Below are 20436 nucleotides of genomic sequence, written 5' to 3'. Positions count from 1 at the left end.
GCAGTCTGTAACAGGCCAGAGAAGGCTAAATGTCTCACAAAACAACAGCCTTTTCACAGTATTAGCATTCCATACCATAACCAGAATTCCATAGCATTGAGCCATGGCAGTTAAACTGGTGTTAAATTGGATTGTTTCTGCAGTGTGGATGCAGACTAAGGAGTTTATCACACTGGGGCTAATTTTGGCATTAAAGAGAGATTAAAGTGCATGTAAATATCCCGTAAATAAAGTGAAAATGGCAAGTAATTGCGTGAATGATTATCACACGCAATTGCGCAAATAAAGTGATATCAGAAATGCATTGTTGCTGAAATCCCAAAATTAAAAAAGATGCATGTTAATGCTTCTTTGTGACCACTTTAATGGTGGGTTTTGTGTGACACCATGTGAAATCGTTTCACATAATTAAGTGATTTTTCTAGGATATTCATGGGATAAACTCCCAATCTCATTTGTGTGAGAAACTCCTAGGTCAATTTAAGCAACTAAGCAGATTTAGTTATGTGCTGTTATTATTGAGGGCAAATGAGACATTTACCTGAAAGCATTGTCCTTACCCTCAGTGGGTGGGTGAACACTATCTTCAACTTTTGATATAAAGCCTGAAAAAAGCACTTGCATGAAAACGTTTGTGAAAATCGCCTCCCTTTAACTCAACCTGGTCATATGTGCAATTATCAGTCTGCATGCTGACAGCTTCCTTTTGATACATATTCTTTCTTTCTCTTTCAATGTAACCTTATTTAACATCATATCACGCTGTTTGTGTTATACTGAGATGAAAAACATGGCTAGTATTACAAAGCCAAAATTGATGTATGAAAACAACACTTTGCTCCCAGCTGTCTATTCTGAATCATAAATAGAATAATGAAAAAACTTAGTATTTTCCCCATATGCAATTTTATATATACAAATATTCTAGGAACATCTGTTTCATCTTTTCTGGCAGACAGTAAAGTTGATCATGGAACGTCAACACAGCTATCTACATCTGCTGCAGCTTTAGATAGAAAACTATAAACAAGCTGTTACATGAATGATTTTAAAGGGAAGATCTGTTAAAGACAGAAAGTTGTCTTTTTCAAGGCACTGGATTTAACAAAAAAGAAAAACAAAACACCACTGGTCAGCAGTTAGTCAGATTCAAAGGAAGATACAAATCCCTCAAGCTCATTAGGAACTTTGGCACGTTACAGACCGCCCAAAACGGGCGGTCTGCCTGCGCCTTCATTTGCTGCAGAGAGGAGCCTCAGCGGCCAAACTGCGAGGCTCCTCTGCGCCGCAAAAAAGAAGCCCCAAAATGGCGCTTCTTGTTGCTATGTGCTAATGATGCCGCAAGGCGCCAATGGCACACTCGCAACGTCATTAGCGCCATGCGATGTGCGGACACTAGGCTTCCGTGACGTCAAGATGGTGGTGCCCATGTAGAACGGGTGCCGGCATTTTGTACATCTCCAAGACGTACTAGGGTTAGGCGTATGTGTAAAGCACACCCTTTCCTAACCCTAGTATGTCCTGGGGAATATCTTTCCTCTATTTCTAGCAGATAATTTGCTACCTGTAGAAGCTGACCATCCTGTGCTGTTTATGGATTTCTACATAAAATCCATATATGAACTGGGATGTATTCTTGCTTACTTTGCTTACACAGAGAGGGAGCAGAAGGCAAGTCTGATTGCTGCTTTCTACTGTGTGCACTTCAAGGAAATGTCTTTTTGTGTCTCAACCCAAAGCAACCAGCTGTTGCCTTTGCTGAGGATCCCACATAACTGTTCTCTTTATGCCATCTGAAGTGTCTTTCCAGATGTCTTTGGACTATAACTCCCAACAGCCATTAGCCAGCTGATAGGAGTTGTATCATGGAAACTGTAGTCTACCCTTGTCCTATGGGGTTGGGTGAGACACAGTTGCTGAATGGTGCAGTGAAAGTACTGGAGAGTCTTTTCTTGAAATGGTGAATGTTGGGTGAGGGAAAGAGAAGAATGAGGGAAACATCCCGTGCGTGTGTGTGTGTGTGTGTGTGTGTGTGTGTGTAGGGCAAGCTCTGACCCCTGAAATCTATGTATAAACATTTTGATGACCTATATTTTAATTTCTAGTCACTTCTGACCAATGCAAGGGTAGGAGACCTAACCCATATAACCCTCCATTCCATATGCCATTGCCATGGCCTCAGAGGGAGAGAAGAACAGCTGAACTTGATCTCCTTCCCCACTGTCATTCTCTTCTCCTTTTGTGTCCCATCTTTTTAGATTGTAAGCCTGATGGCAGGGAACTGTCTAATTAACAATTTCTGCACTGTTAAATTTGTACACTGAGAGCATTTCTAAAGAGAGGGTTATAAATGCAATCTATAATAATATACATCTATTAAAATATACAATACTTCACTCCACTACCAAAAAAAGAAAAAGAAAAAGAAAAGCTAAATTAGTTGACAGCCTATATGCTACTGGGCCAAGTTTAAGGTGTTGGTAATGTTGGCCCTAGACAACTGGGGACCAGGCTGTTTGAGGAACCTTTTTGCTTTTGTTTCAGGACATGCTTAAGGCCATCTAACTGAAGAACTGGAGTGCCAACCTAACAAGAATGTGAACCTAAAACAGTGTCTTGTTTTATGTACTTCAGATTGAAGCTTTTTTGAAATTTCTAATAAGATTCACTTTTTTTAAAAAAAGGAATGGAAGTTTTAATTGGAGAAGATGATAGAATGGCATAACAATATGCTGCCTAGACTAGACTTTTTTTTTCTGTTGAGACAATCAAATAATCATGTACTTTAAAATGAATAATTCTTGTTCTTCAGATAGGCAGTTCCTTAGAAAGCATCTTGTTTTTTTTTTTTTAAAAAAAAACTTCTAATAAACACTCTGCACAACTGAGTAGCCTTTTGTTCAAATCAGCAAAATGATGTCTCTCTTGTACCATCCTTTAAGGTTTACGAACAGAGTATATGAAAGCGGAACCAACCCAAGAGGAAGTGAATTATGAAAATCATTTCTGTCCCCAGTCTGCTTTAAAACACATTTGACTTCCCCAGTGTATTTTGAAAGTCTGTGTATAACGTTTATCTCTTTTTTGCTACTGTATAAACATAGGCCTGTTACAGACAGCCAAAATAAAGCTGCTTCGAGTCACTTTGGAGGTATGGTATTTCAATGATGCATGAATCCTAAGAGTCTGGAAGCTTCACCAAAGCTGCACTCTAATCCTTAGGACTGGAGCGTGGCTTTGGTGCGGCCTTTGGACTCTTAGGACGCATGTATCATTGAAATAGCATACCTCCAAAGTGACTCGAAGCAGCTTTATTTTGGCTGTCTGTAACAGGCCATAATGTTCAAATCTAATCCAAAGAGATCAAAGTTCTGCCTTAAAGCAATTGGTGTCAAAATCGTGTCTCATCGCAATGTGATTTGCTGGCTTCTCCATTGTGGTAAACTACTTCTTCTGATCCGTTTTAACTACAGCAAGTGATACAAAAGGCCTCTTTTACGTTATCTACCCTTTTGGGGGCAGGAAAAATGTGGGGCAAATCAGGTGGATGAATTGTTGTCCAACAGTTTCTCTGCAGTGAGGCTCAACATTACCAGTGATTTGCATATCTTCTTTCTTTTTTTAATTAAGTTTTTGGTCGTTGTTGTTGTTGTTTGCCTATCCAAAGAACAGCAGTAGCCACTGTGTTAGCTGGCTACCATCATTCATCCTCTATAGCAACATTTTGGGGGACTGGGTGTGCATGGGAGAGGTGGGAAGAATAGTGATAGTCACATAAAAAAGAATGGCGAATATTCAGAAAACATTCTGAGAACTGGCCTCCTTCTCAGAAAAAGAAAATTTCAGAAACGTCCTCAGGAAAATGTCTTCAGCATAGTCTAGCTTTAATAGCACTAAGCTTTGGCTCTATGAGTGGGTTCATTTGTCACAAAGAAGAAGAAAATGACAGGCTAATGGCTATCCTTCCTGCTTTTACTCTAATATGGGAAGTGGACTTGCAGATGTCACCCACTGTGAACCCCTAATGACTTCTGAAGATCAAAGATCTCACTGTAGGGAAGATCTGCTGTGACATACTTTCAGTACAAATGAAGAAAGAAAAGAATGATTGACTTCTGTGCAATTTATGAACAACTTCTTAGAAATCAGTCTTTAATCTTAGTGCATTCATTAAATGCATTTTAAAAAAAACTATTAAATCAGGGTGGTGTTTTTTTTTTTTTTTTGCTTAATCAGTCCCTAATACAAATATAAAACCTTTATCATAAGCAATGACATAGGATTCACCATCCTAATAAAAAGAGCCTATGATCATCACACCTGACAGACAGATTTTAAACTTTATTTAAATATTTGCTAATGGAAAAACAAATTTTCTTGCTCTTCTTTTATTGCCTTTCTTGCTGCCCATGAGCTCGGGGCTCCTTATTGTTGGCTTGATGAGCCTCTTTGTTAGTCAGTAAAGCAGATGTGAGCAGCTGCCTAGGTTTGTGGGTACCTCCTCACTGTGTTCCCATGTCCTGCAAAATCTTCACTTAAAAATAGCTCCAAATGCTCCCCCCATGCTTCCTACAGATGAAGGGAGGCAATCTGGTCATACTGTTATAGGCCCAGAAGAGGCCATTTTATTACAGGAATTAAGAACTTTTGGGTGACTTCTTGTTGTAAAATAATCTTTCTGGACCTAAAACGGCCTGGGTATGCAAAAACATGGCAAAAATGGGGAAGTGTGGGAGCCTCAACATGATTGTGAAGAGATCACATGCAACCTGTAGGCACCTATTTCCCCATCCCTGCTGTAAAACCTTCCTCCAAACCATCTCAAGACAACATGCAGATAATTTGACTGTAACATCACTACTCCCTCCTCCTCCTCTTTCTTCCTGTTTCGGTTACAATGCAAAGAGTACCTGCACTGCAAGTCTTGTGCAGATTACACAAGAAAATTGATTCCAGTGGGCTAAAATGTTCCATTCCAGTGCATGAGTGTTAGGTTTCCATCAATCCAGGTAAATACAAGTTGTCTCAACCTGTCTGTAATCTCTTGGTTTGTGAAGAGTTTCTAATATTCCCTAATGACAAGGCAGACTCCTGAAAGGATACATTGTGTTCCTTTTGCTATAGATTGGTCTGGCGTATCAAAGCAAAGCCTTTTAACAGAGTTGGTCTGCAGCTGCTTTACAGTGGAGTGGCACAATAGTTTTCTCACTGAATGGCCTTCTTACAGGATAGACACTGACACTTCATGAAAGAAGAGGAAATGCATCACCAAAGGGACAACATTAGCCATCACTTTAGAAACAACTGCTTTCATTTAAGGAGAAATAATAATTCCTCTCACCACATTGGAGAAGAATGTCACAAGGTATGGTGGTGTGCCTGTTCACTCCTATAAAGAGTACAAACTCTGTGGCCCATGGACCCCATATGTCCAGGTGGAGACTTCTGGTGTGGCTTGTGGGGCCTGAACCTCAAACCATGCTTCCAGAGGCCTTTAGGAGGTGCAGTTTAGGGTGTATTTACTGTCTAATGAGGCCTCCACTTTAAACTCATCAAACCAAGAAATCATCAAAAATAGCAAATAGAAATGACAAGAACATCACTTCTGGTTCTGCAAACATGTCCTTGTGCAGCCTTCACAAGCTTGAAGGACTTGATATTCACTAGCATGCTGGCAGCTAGTCCCAACCATATTAGACCTGTTCAATCAATTGCTGAATGGTGAGTCAGCATAGCTAAACTTCAATTCAGTTGATCTACTCTAGTTATGACTATAATAGGATTTATGCCAATGTGTCTTCTGATCACTCAGGGCCACCAACCCCAATACTAACTGGTGTTGGGACAGGCACATGGGAAAGAGTGGGAAGAAGGGGCTCACTAGTTCAAGTGGAGCCCAGCTGCACTTACAGTTCCAGACTCACTCTAACAATCTGGTGAGCATTTTGGTGGTGTTACTAAAATCTTCCCAGCCTTGTGTTCCCTGAGCCCTTCACTGTTTGCATGTTATGTATTAAAAGGAAGAGCAAAAGCAAGAGCTCACAGTATTCAAAGCTAAGAAACACATGATAATATCGCTAAGTCACATCAGCTGATCAGAGTTGTTGATCTTCAAATTTGCTAGATGTACCTTGTATAAATATTTTTATGTCTTGAGAATATGATGAGATTGGAACTAACTGTTATGAAATCAAAAGGAGTCAAATCAAGGGTATGCCCAAGAGGTAAAGAAGGACAAACTGTTACTTCCCCTCTCTTATGGTGCTCAATTCTGGTCAAGTTTTATTTTTGGCAAAACTTGAGGGAAAACAAACAAACCTTGGGCCAGTCACATTATTTCTGTCTCAGAGTAAGCCAATGGCAAACCCACTTTGAACAGATATTGTCAAGAAAACCCTGTAATAGATTTGCCTGGTGTGTTTATATCTGCCTTCAAGTAGTCTGTCAACTTATGGTGACCCTATGAATTCCATAGGCTTTTCTTACTCAAGTAATGCTCAGTGATGGTTTTAACAATTCCTTCCTCTGAAATATAGCCTACAGCAACTGGTATTCATTGGTGGTCTCCCATCCAAATACTAACCAGGGTTGACCCAGTTTTGCTTGCAAGACCAGACAGGACCTGGTATTATTTAGTATTCAGGCCAGATCTTAGGGTTCACACGCTGGAAACGAGCTGAAGGCACACAACAAGAGAGCAATATATAAGCATTAGATGAATGTAAAAATGGCGGTGTTGAAGAATTCATCCATCAGAGAGAGCCAAACAGTGCTAACTATATTGTTGTGCATTAAGAGTCCTTTTCACTCCTATATTGTAGAATTGTTATTGTTATTGTTGTTGTTACTGAACAGCTGTCCATCTATCTAAATACATATGTGTTTTAAAGCTTTAATGATAGGGTGACCTAGATATCTACACACATTGCACTGTGCCACACTGATGCATACTGAAAACTCTCTTTGGTTTATTATTGAACTTACATTTTGATCCTGATGAGGAAGTTCCACTTGATGTAGACCTTGATCCCCCTTTCACGGAAAACATTCCCTTTCCTCTGCGAGTTGCTGTTACAGTTACACGGGGGCGTTTTAATGGAATGACAGCACGTGGAGGTGCAGGGACCCGGGTATGGTAATCAAATAACCTTAAGGAAATGAAAATAGAATTTTCATGGTACTTCATTGTAGTCTGATGTCAGAGAAATCACACAGATTTTATTTCTCTTTTTCTAAGAGAATTTTTTAATGAAAATCTCTGTGACTTACATCCCCATTAAATTATATTCCAAGGACCTTTGTACCTTAAGAGTGTGCATTTGCATTTCTGACATAACCAAGTTCACAGTTCCCATTTCAATGAGGAATATATCATTACACTGTCTTTCTTTGTAACATGAAAACTCTTCTTCCAAATATTCTAATTTCAACTGAGTAATTATATCATGGATTTCATAAGCATCAGAATGCACTTACACATATAAACACGTAAGCTGCTGTGGCTCTATTATTAATTTCATGGTTTCAACATTTTCACTCTTCTAATCTCATGGTAATGTTTCTAGAGACAAAATGGCTAGTCTTGAAACAAAATCATGGTTTGGCTGAATCTTTTCAATAAGATTAATTTGAATTTTCAGAAATGTCAGTAAGAGATCGTCTTTGAGGTACATAAAGTGAACGATTTATACAAACATACAGCTATACTTGTTTCTGAAAATGACATTTTCGTAGATATTCAAAATATTATAGTTTTGTCAGTTTCAAATAGTATACCCTCAAATTATGGAATAAGTTCAGCTGCAGTGGTTTGAGTGTTGGAATACAGCTCTCAAGACCAGGGTTCAAACCCACACAGCTGTGGAAACACATTGGGTGAGCCTGGACTACTCACATTCTCTTAGCTACAGAGAAGGACAAAAGCAAACCTCCTCTGAACAAATCTTGCCAAGAAAACCCTGTGATGGCACGTAACAACAACAACAATCATTTCAAAAATTTCACTGAACTCAGAAGAACTTGCTTTGGCATACACAAATACAGAAAAGAGCTATAAATGTGTACAATGATTTGAATCAAAGTCAGTTCATTACAGCTGAAAAGATAGTGGCCACCAACTGCATATCAAGCTTAAAATATTTTATATAAAAATATAAAATTTAACATAAAATATATTAAAACAAGCTATGTCATTAATCATTAGCTATAGTGCACAGGTGGCAAGTGCTAATTGTTTTCGTTCCTGTGCTTTATAAGTCAAATACTCTTATCTTTAAACATAACTGTTTTAATAGCTTTTTTATATTTTAACTGCATTTTATTAAGTATACTGAACTGTTTTAATACTGTGATTAGTTTAATTCCATTTCAATATTCACTTTTTGTATGTTTTTGTCATATTGATCTTTTAAAATTCAGAGTGCCTGGAGTCCCAATTTTGGGAGAAAGCTGGTATACAAATAAATATCATGGTCAACATTATCATCTGGATTAAGATTAGATAAAGGCAAACTTTTTTGATCTACTGATGATAACATGATATATTACAAGTTTAAGTTATATATTGAAAGACAGGAATAAAAGCTATACATACCGATTGTAGAAGTCATCTCTGTAGTAATCATAGTCAAAGACGTAGCCACTGCAAAAGGAATAAGGAAAAAAATTGCACAAGGTGAAACAAGAGGCAACCTATAAGATCTGAACTAATTTGTGCATCTACATGAAAGTATAGCACTAAGTGAAATTTATTATCGACCCACTTTGTCATCTGAAGTGGTATATCCCAGAATAAAATTATTTTTAATTTATTTTATAATATTTGTATACTGTTTTTCTACTAGAATAGCTTTTATCTTGGAGGTGTATTCCCAACCTATGTTGGTCTTAAAAATAACTATAAACATTTTAGTATATTATAATCGACCATTCTTTGAAAACTGAACCCTTTGGTCTATAAAATATTTATACCCTGTTTTCCTTCTTATACATGAAAGGAATTTTCAAGTATAATAAAATGCCACCCAAACAGCAAACAGCCAGCATGGTTTGATTCTGGGAGATTAAGGTCTGACTCCTTAGTCAGCCATGGAAACTCACTTGGCCAAGTCACATTCTTTCAGCCTGAGAATAAGGCAATGGCTGGTAGTATTTCAGTGATAAACTAGCAATTGACCAGGTTATGGCACAGGTGCAATGGCAACCCTCCTCTGAATAAATCTTGTCAAGAAAACTATGACAGGGCCACCATAAGTTGGAGTCGACTTGAAGAGACATTAAAACAACAACAAATGGCAGGCTGGCAATTAATTCTAGTTTCAGAAGACCAAAAACCTTCTGAAATAAGATGGACTTAACACTGTGGCAGACGATCAATATGGGATGACAAAGACAACCATCTTGGCTGAACCAAATCAGATAAGTTCTTTGCTTTTGCTCCCTTGTTCCAGTCAAGCTGGCAAGATAATCTAACTGCATGGGAATGCATAGTATACATATTGCAGTACTTTCTCTAATTTGGTGCTGTCCAGATGTGATGGACAGCAATTCCTATCATTCTCAGCCAGGAGGGGAAAAAAGCATAAAAACTGAGAGTTGGAGCCATAGGGTTGTTTGTTAGCCACTAGCACTTGGCCAGGAGACTAAATAGGAACACAAGAGGGTCATTAAAATGAGATGTGTTGTTGTTAGGTTTATATTATAGTAATTGTTTCTACATTTCCACCTGTACATATAAATTAGCAGGTGCAAAAGTTATGTGAAACTGTCCTCTCTTTTGCCTTCTTTTCTCATTTTGTGGCAATGTGTGTGTTGCCAGCATATAAATAAGGCTGTATGGACATGGTTCAGTATTTTTAGACTTCCTTACAGCAAGAAGTGAACTTTAAAGACAAGAAATAGGAAAATATAAGACTCATATCCCATAGCTAAAAGTCTAGTCATGTGTTACTTATGTGTAAGAGCTTGCAGTGATTAGGCCAGAGTTGACTTGCACTTTTATCCCTATCTCTGTGTTTTTCCCAAAGGAACCTTTCTACATAAGCAGATGTTTGTGTATTGGTACTACACTCCAAATGACTTCACTCAGCGCAGATGTCGGGGAACAGGTGCAGAATGTTGATGGTGAGGCTAAAAGTGCAACTGTACTCCAAGTTCAACATGTCAAGACCCTAACACGCTCCAAGTATGGTGAATCTGGAGACCAGAAGATTGAGAAGTGATGCGATAGCCAGCCATCTAAAGGTTTGAAGGACTGTCATGTGGAAAGTGGAGTAAGCTTGTATTCTGCTGCTCCAGAGGATATAACTAAACGAATGAATTCAAATGACAAGAAAGAGGATTATGACTAAGCATCTCTGGAAGAATCTCTCAGGGGCTGTGCAGACAGCCCCTAAGGGGTGGCTTCTAGCTGCCCCTTTTACAGCCAGACTGGGGCCACGCAACTGCACACCGCAGCCCTGATCTGGCCTTTCCGGGGCATGAAAAGGAGCCACAAAAAGTGGCTCCTTTTTGCGCCCTGGAAAGGGTGCGATAGCTACAGTGCCGTGGCTTTACACGCTCCTTCGGCACTGCATCATGTGGATGCAGCACCAGAAAAGCCCTGTGACGCTGCATGGAGCAGTGCACAGCATCTCACTGCCTTGGGGTGGAGCCGGGGCATGTGTCATATGGATGCGACATCCCGACTCTGCCCTCATCCCAGCCTTTAAGGCCAGTCTGTACAGGGCCCTAATGGTAAAAGTTGTTAAACAGTGGAATTGACTACCTTGGAAAGTATGGAATCTTGGAAGGCAGAGATATTTTATTGCACTGGTCGGGTGGGATTTTATGACCCTTGTGGTCCTTCCTCACTTTCTGATTCTGCAAAACCAGGTAAAGGTCTACAGAGTTGGCCACACAGGCCAACTGCTTTGAAACCTGGATGTTTAGAGAATGCACAATGTGAAACTGAATGGAAAGCAAAATGAAGCTGAGCTCTGGAGCTAAAAACCAGGGCAAAAAGATGATGTGTTACTCCGACCCAAGGCAAAAAATGCACATGACTGCATATAAACAGCCTAATGCCAGTACTGCACTGTGGCAAAGCAACAGTGTGATTATGCAATGGATATAATTACAACATACACAGATCAGACAGTCCAACGGAAGGCATGGAGTGAATGAGGGTGATTGGGGATTGTATGGGACCCTTCATGATTGTGCTTTGCTAATGTATCAATAGGTACACTCATACACTGATGTACTGTACAGGTGGTGTACTGTACATGTAACTGTGTGGCCAGTCATACAGGCAAACGTTCAATGGAATGGCATCTGGGTGGGAAGAGGGCAGTAATTGGAGGTCACAGGTGGTGTGTTTGTGCAATAGTGCGCATGCATGGAGGAAAGGTGACCCCAAAAAATAACCATGCAGTGCAGCTTGACACTATGTGGTGTGGACAGCCCACGGGTATTTGGCCTATCTTGGGTGTGGGCCGTGTAAACAGTGGGGTTTCAACCCACTTTCAGAAAACCCAGGATCAAGCAAAGTTTTTCTGCCCATCTCCTCTGGCCCTAAAATGTGTTGTTATTCTCCATTTGCAAACAGTTCTTGGCTTGTGTAATCCCCAGGATATGCTCCAATTTCTACCCTCATTACAGATCTCATACCCCAGATCTTTCCTAGAAACTCCCCGACCCCCAACAGGAAGTTTTTGAGGTTCAGAGGGGGTGCAGAGGAGAGGACAGGAGAGGACAGGAGTTGCTCCAAGCAGAGGTACATTTGTGGCAAATTTGCACTGGACAACAACTTCCTTTAAAATGGTATTCCAGCCCTGCACTGGATACAAAGCCAGTGCTGTCCAGATGTGGACAGTTTTGTAATTTTATAGAGATGGCCAGAGAACAAACAATATAAACAACAATCCAGAAATCTCAGCTTTTTGAAATGCCTCATTATGTCTTTGAAAAAGAAATTGATGCATTTTTCTTCCCCCAAACTTTTTCTTTTTATATAATCATGGGAAAAAAAAAAGAGTGAATGAAGCAAACAAATAAACATGAAAACAAAAAACAGTAAAATTCCAAATAATGACAGAAAAAGACTGTTCCATTTCTAGTTACCTAAGGGCATAAAATGATGCATTATTCACTGAATCCTATTTTCATACAGAATTGTCTACATTCCCTGGTGTAATAATGTAAGACTGAGCTGTTTTTCTTGTTGTTTTTAAATAGTCTTCTTATTTTCTGTAGAATAACTAAGTGAGAATGTGACCCAGTGGGGAATAACAAAAAGACAAAATTCCTGTAAAATACAAAAGCTTGACTTCAGATATACAAGACTCTCTGTCAATAGCTTAAATCCAAATATACATGGACTTCACAGTCAGATAAACAGATTTCTTGATTTTTTCCCACCTTCTGGAAATTATTTTTCCAGGACTAAGCTATTTACACCACATGTTTGTGTGACAAAAATCCATATAAGACCATTATTATAAGGGGCTGCTGGTGTAACATTTTAAAATGCACTGGTCCTTTAAAATTTCCCTTCAGGTCACAAACCTGCACAACAGGGACTCAGCTAGATTGGACACTCCATATTTTTTTACTTACAGAGTTGTACTTTTTTTTTATAATCATTACTAAGTTTGGGAAAATGATATCTCTCACCGGATACTCAAAGAATACACTTTACACTTCCAATTAAGGGTTCCATCATATTGGATCCATATATATATATATATATATATATATATAAAACATTCATTGTGTAAAGAGATGCCATGTGTAAACAAGTCTGTCTAGCCTTTTAAGTCACCTCTTCCAGAGAAAGTCAAAGAAATCTGCAAATCCTTCCCGCTTTCATCTAGCCTTATTGCATTTGGCAATGAAAACTTTAGTCCACAAAAGTGAAGGCAACAATAAATTTGTATTTATGGTTGAAGCTGGAAAAATTACTTTTGGGCTACAACTCCTACTATTCCTCTATCAACATGAAACATACTTTTAGTCCACAACTCTTGGAGCCCAACAGCCAGGATCTGCCCTATATGTTGACAGAGGTATAATGAGAGTTGTAAAAAAAAGCTCTAAATGCTAATTTGTGGTGTGATAATACTGTTTAGTTCCCTCCTCCCTGTTTATTTATCCTGGTAATCTCTTGTCAGCACCTAATTTTCCCCTCCTCTCCCTTTCTCTAAAACTGCACAAGCTTATTTAAGCCTGCGAGATCATGTTTGAAGTCAGGTGATATTGGAGTTCCTGTGAGACTTCTCCCACAATTTGGTGCGAGATTTGCACCAGATTTCACTTGAAGTCTCACAATGGCAAGACAAGCATATCCTCTCTGAGCTGCCACAGGGCCCACAGAAGCATTGAGGCTGGCCCAAGAGAGGCCCAGAGCAACAGCAACTCTCAGAGCAGTGTTGGGGTAAGTAATTGCTTCTCATCACCTAAATTTCCTCTTCCCTTAGACAAAATTAATCACTACTGACGAGACAAGTAAAAAATACTTAAGAGAGGGCTGAAAAAATGGTTGACTGTAGGTTGATTTGGTTAACATGTAGGTGATTTTTGTTTTGAATAAGATGTGTAGACAGGATATTATTCTGTACATTTGTAGACTGATGCAGGAAAATAGAATCTCCATCTTTGCTAACCTAGACTGAGCCATTGTTTTGTGGTGTAGTGGACTGAGTGTTGGACTAGTATATGGTAAACCAGGATTCAGATCCCTGCTCAGGCATGAGTACTCTGGGCAAATCACATTCTCTCAGTGTTCAAGGAAGGCAATAGCAAACTCCCTCTCAATAAATCTTGCCAAGAAGGCACACAACAGCAACAAATGAATGAAATCCAACTTTGCATAAGAATGTTTCTGTTTACACAATGGGTTTTTCCCCTCCTCTTCCTTCCTGCCCTGGAAAGCACTGCAACTTCATAGCAGAGATTTTGAGGTTGAACAAAGGGGAAGGAGAGCTGTACCCACTCTTGCTTCTGATAGAATACATTGTTGGAAGGACTAGTTGAATGCAACCTCACATAAGCTGTACCATACACTCTTCATCCATGCCTTAGTAGACTTTTCTGGGAAACTCCTTTTGTCTCTTTTGTAACAAATGAATGTTACCAACTAATAATGTACAGCAATTATCATCTCCAAACATGACTACAGCTTCATCATTTGTATCTTACACTTTAGTCATTGTGCATGATTAAGCACATACGTAAAGGACTCTATAAGGATTAGAAACATGGGAGACATTAATTTATTTGCAGACACGTACAGCACTACTAATATTATTGCTTTGCTATATGATGAAGAGCTGCAATTAACTAAGATTTAATATTTAAGTGTTTTATGCTTCATTACCAGTGAATGAAAATACTATTTCCAGATTCAAATGAAAAAAGGCCAGGCAAAACTCTAATGTAGAGTAAAATAGATTTCACACACATGGAACATGTCACAGATTACTGTCTATCCCTGACAGATGGCCATCCAGCCCCTGCTTAAAGACCTCCAAAGAAGGAGACTCCACTACACTCCGAAGGAGCATGTTCCACCGTTGAACAGCCCTTACTAATGTTGAGGTGGAATCTCTTTTCCTGTAGCTTGCATTTATTGTTCCAGTCCAGTTCTCTGGAGCAGCAGAAAACAAGCTTGTTCCCTCCTCAATATGACATCCCTTCAATTATTTAAACAGGGCTATCATATCACCTCTTAACCTTCTTTTCTTCTCTAAATATCCCCAGCTCCCTAAGTTGTTCCTCATAGGGTATGGTTTCCAGACTCTTCACCATTTTAGTCATCCTCCTTTGGACACGCTCCAGTTTCTCAATGTCTTTTTTGAATTGTGGTGCTCAGAACTGGACACAATATTCTAGGTAGGGCCTGACCAAAGCAGAATATAGTGGCACTATTGCTTCTCTTGATCTAGACACAATACTTTTATTATTATTAATAATAATAATAATAATAATAATAATATTTTATTTCTATACTGCTATTCCAGCGATCACAGCGGTGTACATCAAAGAGTAAGACAATTGAAACATTAGCATGAAATAATACAAAGTTAATAATTAAGAACAGTTAAAAAAAAAAAACTAACAACACCCTATACAAGTGGCTGTTTAGAATGGAATACACAAAGACATTGCCACGGGGAAAAGAATGACCACAAGGCTCACGGGGGGAAAGCCTGGCGGAACAAAAAAGTCTTCAAGTTCTTCTTGAAAGCATCGAGGGAGGTGGAAGTACGGAGCTCATTGGGGAGGGAGTTCCAGAGCTGAGGGGCTGAAATAGAGAAAGCCCTCTGAGCTGATACATATCGAGCGTCTGGAACTCTTAAAAGATGTCTTTCACCCGACCTGAGAGTGCGGGGCGGATTGTATGGGGAGAGGCGGTCCTCCAAGTACCCTGGGCCCAAGCCATTTAGGGCTTTATAGGTGATAACCAACACCTTGTATTCGGCCCGGAAGCGAATAGGCAGCCAATGGAGATCTTTTAGGACTGATGTTATATGGTTGGCCCTGGAACATCCAGTAACCAGCCGAGCAGCCATATTCTGCACTAATTGAAGCTTCCGGGTTTGGTACAAGGGTTGCCCCATGTAAAGTGCATTACAGAAATCTAATCGAGAGGTTACCAGAGCATGTATAACGGTTTCAAGGTCCCCCCGGCCAAGGAAGGGTCGCAGTTGGCGTATCAGCCGAAGCTGATAACAGGTGCTCCTGACCGCCGCATTCACCTGAGCAGTAAGGTGAAGCGATGAGTCCAGAAGCACCCCCAAACTGCGAACAGAGTCCTTCACAGGAAGCGTGACCACATTTAGGACAGGTGGAAAAATTTCCTTACCCAGACCAGGAGAGCCAATCACCAGTACTTCCGTTTTCTCTGGATTCAGGCTGAGTCTGTTTTCCCTCATCCAGCCCATTACCGACTCCAAGCAAGCATTAAGAGGAGAGATGCCATCCTTAGTTACTGCATCAGACGGAGACATAGAGAAAACTATTTGGGTGTCATCAGCGTACTGATAACACCGCGCCCCGTGTCTCCGGATGATCTCTCCCAGCGGCTTCATGTAAATGTTAAAAAGCATAGGGGACAAAATCGCTCCCTGAGGGACCCCAGATGTCAGGGCCTTCCTATCAGAGCAACAGTCCCCCAGCTCCACCATCTGGAATCTGCCCGAGAGGTGGGAACGGAACCACTGCAAACAGAGCCCCCGATACCCAATTCCCTCAGGCGACCCAGAAGGATACCATGGTCGATGGTATCGAAAGCCGCTGAAATGTCCAAGAGCACTAACAGGGACACGCTCCCCCTGTCCATACCCAGACGGAGATCATCAACTAAGGCGACCATAGCAGTCTCAACTCCATAGCCCGCCTGGAAGCCAGTTTAAAATGGGTCCAGATAATCCGTCTCATCCAAGATCCCTTGAAGCTGAAAGGCAACTGCCCTCTCGATCACCTTCCCTAAAAATGGCAGCAGCGAGACAGGCCGATAATTGTTCCGAATTAGGGGGTCAAGGGAGGGCTTTTTCAACAAAGGTTTAACAATGGCCGTCTTCAAAGTTGATGGAAACTGCCCATCCCTGAAGGATGTATTGATAATACGGTGCAACATATTAGTCACAACTGTTCCCCCTTGAGCTGTCAGCCATGAAGGACAGGGATCGAGAGAGCAAGTCGTCTTCCTAACACTTCGAAGAATCTTGTCCACATCCTCACTACAGACAGACTCAAAGAGATCCAGTTTAACCAAGTCCACGGAGGCTCTGGACACCTCTACTCTAGATTCTGAACTAATAATGGAGTCAAGATCAACCCTTATCCGAGAGATTTTATCCGTAAAGAAGTTGTTAAACTCATCGCAGCAGGCTTTCGATGGTTCCAAAATAGGGTTCAGGGGAGGAGGGAGTTGAGTAAGCTCCCTCACTACCCTGAACAGCTCTGCCGGACGCGACTCCGCGGACGCGATACGCGCAGAAAAGAAAGAATTCTTCGCTGCGATTATCGCCACTCCATAGTCCTTCAAAAGAGAGTCCAGGAGTGTCTTGTCGGCTAAGGTCTGATGTTTCCGCCATTTGCGCTCTAGTCGTCGCAAAACCCGCTTCCTGGCCCGAAGATCTTCCGTATACCAAGGCCGTTTTTTGGAAGCAGGTCTGAGAGGACGCTTGGGGGCGATACTGTATATAGCCCTGGAGAGATCAGTATCCCAGATGTTAGTTAGGGCATCAACAGAATCACTGTCAGTTCCAACCATAAGCCCCTCTAGGGCTTCTTGGAACCTTTTGGGTTCCATCAGCCTTCAAGGGTGGACCATCCGAATAGGTCCGCCACCCCCAGGAGGGATCTGGGTAGAAGCCTTGATATTAGCCTCGACCAGGAAATGGTCCGTCCATGACAAGGGAGAGACATTAGAAACCTCTGCCCACGGCGTCTCCATATCCGTACAGAAGAGAACATCAAGTGTATTACCAGCCGAATGCGTAGGTCCTGAGACTAATTGGGACAGGCTGTCATGGTAGCCATGAACTCCCGAGCCGCACCAGTTGGATCACGACTGGTCTCGAAAGGGATGTTGAGGTCCCCCAAGACTAAAAGTCTAGGGGACTCCAACAACAGTTCCGAGACCAGCTATGTCAGCTCGGTCAGGGAGTCTGTTAGCGCACGGGGTGGCCGGTAGACCAACAAAATCCCCAAACTGTCCCTGTTCTTCAGGGTCAGGTAAATACACTCGATGTAATCTGTCTGACGTAAATGGTTCCTGGTCAAGGAAAGGGTGTTCTTATGGATCAAAGCAACACCTCCCCCCCGCCCACCTAACCTGCATTGGTCCTTAACTGAGTACCCAGCTGGGAGGGCCTGAGCCCACACCGCTTCGCTTTCAGGTCCAAGCCAGGTCTCAGTAATGCATGCCAGGTCACAACACTTTTCCTCCAACAAATCATACAAGACATGGGTCTTGTTCTTTACAGACCTGGCATTGCACTGGAGCAGAGACAGGGTTTGTGGTACAGTTGGACTGACCCACAGATCTTTTTGGCTAGGAGAGAGGATGGAAGGAGGGATAGATATTACGCATCGATCCCGCCTTCCTTTCCGAAACGACTCCACTCTCCTACCACTATATCTCCCCCTGCCCCACACTACTCTAATAGGAGCTCCATACAACACAGAACAATCCACCATCCCCTCGCCCAGCTGTCCATCATCCATGGCCCAATAATACCCACACAGCAATGTAACAAAGCTGTAGCAGAGGAAGACAACACTACACGTTATTCCTCTGCTGCGCACACAGCAACTCAGGACCTGCCCCAAGCCTGCTTGCGATGGTGCACAGCTGCGCAGCTGCGCAGCTGCGAACAAATTCTGTTGGCTGCCAAGTCCCTGGACAAATGCGCAGCTGTGCAAGTTCTTCGCTGCCCAAGGAGCAGCCCGGCAACAGCAGCAAACAACGGCGTCCCTCAGGGCCTTGGAGGGGGCAGGACGAGGAGGTTTACCCACAGGTAGACTTTATGGCGTGCCCCTCTCACTGGCACGCCCCTCCCCGCCTTCCCCTCAGGTGTTCCTGGTCCTTCGGTTAGCCGGAATGCTGCGAACAAAGTCCGTTGGCTGTCAAGTCCCTGGACAAATGCGCAGCTGTGCAAGTTCTTCGCTGCCCAAGGAGCAGCCCGGCAACAGCAGCAAACAACAGCGTCCCTCAGGGCCTTGGAGGGGGCAGGACGAGGAGGTTTACCCACAGGTAGACTTTATGGCGTGCCCCTCTCACTGGCAGCCTAAAACTGCATTGTCCTTTCTTGCCATCTAAATGTTCACAGACTCTCTGTTTAATGATCTCTTCTAGAATATTTCCTGGTATAGATGTCAGACTAAATGGATGATACTTGTTGGGATCCTCTTTTTCCCCTCTTTTTGAAGATGGGGACAACATTTGCCCTCCTCCAGTCTGCTGGGACTTCTCCTGTTCTCCAGGAGTTTTCAAAGATTATTGCCAATGGCTCTGATATTACATTTGCCAGTTGTTTTAATACCCTTGGATGTAGTTCATCTGGTCCTGGAGACTTAAATTCATTTAGATTAACAAGAAATTCCTGTACTATCTCTTTACTTATTCTGTGCTGAAATTCCCCTATTCTGTCCTCTGCTCCTTTATCCTCAGGTTGAGCACACTTTTCCTTTTCTGAGAAGACTGAGGCAAAGAAGGTGTTGAGTAATTCTGCCTTTTCTCTGTCCCCTGTTAGCATTTTGCCATCTTCTCCATGCAGTTGCCCTTGTTTTCTGAGACACCTCCCATTTTTCTTTCTCACTGGAACTGTTTGAAATTGTGCTTTCAGTATCTCCCTTTTGAGAAACTCCCATCCGTCCTGAACTCCCTTCTCTTTTAGTATTTCTGACCCTCAATACTTCTCTAAGTTTACTGAAATCCACTATCCTAAAGTCTAGAATGTGTGTCTGACTATGTCTGGCTTCTCCTTTCCACTGTATAATAAACTCCAGGAGAACACGGTCACTTCCACCAAATGATCCCACCAGCTGATGGTTTGTAATAGTATCCTGCCATGGTTTGGTCAACAGAACACTACTTTTTTGCTGATTATGTTATGGGACCCATAACATTTTGCTGTGCATTTTTAGTAGCTGTAAAAAGGTAAATGAGGGAATGGGCACTCAGTAGTAACATGTCATGTATCTCAGCTGTAGTGATGGAAAACACAGAGGCTGGCTGTGGACTAAGGAAACTGGTAGCATCAACCCATGCAATTGTTTAAGATGTTTCCTACAAAATTAATCTAACAACTCCTGACTCACTCCACATTTTAAGAAGATGAATCTGGGGATTAGAGGAAGGATCATTGTATGAGAAATAATTATCTTCAGAACCAGCCCTATATTTATGTTTCCCATCTCAGAAAAAATGATACAAGAGGAATTAAATGTGTGAATATTCCTGTGGTCCAGGGAGCCTGTTTTCCTCTGCCTTTGCGAACTCCAGTAGAACCATGGTCTCCTTTTCCAATGCAGTCATTTTAGAGCCTTTTAACTAGAAACATGTTGTCACCAAAGCAGAACTAGACACTCAGCTAAATTACAGCTCCATTGAAAATTCAGTCTCATGTTGCCTGGTTCCTCTTGATAGAAGTCTATTTATCAGGGCTCTACACAGAACTGTCCATGGTGCTAACTGAATCCTGAATTCTAGGTTTTCTAGGACCTGCATCTTCTTCCTACGCTTTCCTCCTCTTCCTCTTTTTCTACTTTCTTGTCACAATAACAATCTTTTGCTTTGAACTCCCTACATGGACTGGATTTCCCTTATTGCTAAAATCAATGCTTGAAAGAGACACATATTGAAATAAAGATGTACTTTTAAATTGTCTTAAACTGTTTTAACTACTTTACAGCAGTTTTATTTTAAGTGCTAAGTTGTTTGATATG

General features: G+C 41.4%; 1 protein-coding gene across 5 annotated transcripts in view; it reads right to left on the bottom strand.

Annotated features, from left to right (window-relative positions):
- RALYL (RALY RNA binding protein like) overlaps window positions 1-20436 on the bottom strand; it is a 346824-nt gene that overhangs the window by 26677 nt on the left and 299711 nt on the right. For all 5 annotated transcript variants that reach the window (XM_089517541.1, XM_089517542.1, XM_089517543.1 and 2 more), the window contains 2 exons: window positions 8594-8641; window positions 6985-7148 (listed from right to left, as the gene is read on the bottom strand). In XM_089517541.1, the coding sequence (XP_089373667.1) occupies window positions 6985-7148; window positions 8594-8641 (212 nt within the window). The remainder of the gene's footprint in view (window positions 1-6984; window positions 7149-8593; window positions 8642-20436) is intronic.

The sequence above is a fragment of the Sceloporus occidentalis genome, unplaced genomic scaffold (genome assembly GCF_023333645.1).
Source record: "Sceloporus occidentalis isolate IW3139 unplaced genomic scaffold, rSceOcc1.0.p SCAF_3, whole genome shotgun sequence".
Lineage (NCBI taxonomy): Eukaryota > Metazoa > Chordata > Lepidosauria > Squamata > Phrynosomatidae > Sceloporus > Sceloporus occidentalis.
This window is presented reverse-complemented; position numbering and strand designations above follow the sequence as displayed.